This window comes from Hetaerina americana, unplaced genomic scaffold, assembly GCF_022747635.1.
Source record: "Hetaerina americana unplaced genomic scaffold, ioHetAmer1.1.p SCAF_27, whole genome shotgun sequence".
Classification (NCBI taxonomy): Eukaryota; Metazoa; Arthropoda; class Insecta; order Odonata; family Calopterygidae; genus Hetaerina; species Hetaerina americana.
The window spans coordinates 5,508,428-5,509,730 of NW_027286841.1; the positions used below are offsets into that span (position 1 = coordinate 5,508,428).

A 1,303-nucleotide genomic window follows, 5' to 3' on the forward strand; every position below is an offset into this window, starting at 1 on the left:
AATAGAACTTATTACAAGATATTTCTTTTCAGTCTAGTTGAGAAACAATTGCACCTGAAAGATTACAAAAATATACATGGAAACACTTTGTACATGGAATGATATCACAATTGGTAGAACAGCACAGGGTTAAATGAAAAGTTTACGGACGAAGTATGGTCTCTGATCCACAATTAAATCACATTTCATCACTGACAGCAGTTTTCTCATTTATTTGAAAACATCAGTGTAAAGTTTCACAGCCTTTAGAAATACCAACCACACTCTCCTCCACCTCACATCTTAGAGAGACACAACCACCACTGCCGTGGGCCCCTCGGCCTCCACCGCCCCCTCCACCACGGGTGCCTCCTTTTGGGCACCACCACTCCCTCCCACCACCACCACCTCCGGCTTCTTGCACTTGCCGGCACGGGGGAAGAGGAAAAAGTAGTCCAGCTTGGGGTTCTTCTTGGTGCCACTCTCCGCATCCCCCCTTGGTGAGAGGAGATGCACCCTGCCACCCACGGGCATGGGTGCAGGGTGCAGGTTAGGGGCCACTTTGGCGTGCCCACGGTGGGGTGAATCGTCCAGGGGGTCTCTGTGGAGGAGATGACTCTGGGTGTTGGTGCACTTGTGGTGGTGTTGGAGGCAGAAATCTTCCTCGTCCCACGCCTGGGAGGGGGAGCGCCATTGGTGCTTGTGCCTCTGACTCCCCCGCAACTTTTGGTCTTCCAAATCTCGCCTCAGGATCTTGAAGGCCACAAAGATGAGCAGCATCAGGATGAGTGCCCCGCAGATGGGAACGGCTATGGTGGCCACACGGAACCATCCATCGTGCCCACTGCCAAAGTAGAGGGCAGGACTGCCGGCAGGGTCCCCGCTGTCCACCGCACTGCCACCACTCTGCTGCACACCCAGTGATGAAGACCCTGCCACAGAGAAAATACTAAGTCACCAGGGAAAATGAGACGAGAACTCAAAACCAGTGGAGAGGTCATCTCAAACTGGTTGATTTGAGCATTTACATGGAATTGGGAAGGGTCACAAGGGTAACTTAACCCTTTTAGTTTTAGCCTCTTTTCCTTGATATGCATGAAAATTGTAGGGCTGTTTTGATGAATTTGTAGGTTTGCACTTAGAAGTTTATAAAAAGCCTAATATGAATATGCTATACCTAATTTTTTTCATACACTTCAAACAGTTAAAGGTACCATTAAAAAAATGAGCGATGTTGTTATCCAATCTGCACATTAAGAATAAAATATAATTTTAAAATTTATTTTTCAACAATTTGTTCACATTAATATTATTGTCATAATTA

The 1,303-nt window shown here is 46.9% G+C and overlaps 1 protein-coding gene across 1 annotated transcript in view; it reads right to left on the minus strand.

Annotated features, from left to right (window-relative positions):
* Positions 1-282: 282 nt before the first annotated feature.
* The window catches only part of LOC139689671 (uncharacterized), a 57,684-nt gene continuing 56,663 nt past the window's right edge, over positions 283-1,303 (minus strand). The window contains exon 4 of the mRNA XM_071586860.1: positions 283-911. Coding sequence (XP_071442961.1) covers positions 283-911 — 629 coding nt within the window. The remainder of the gene's footprint in view (positions 912-1,303) is intronic.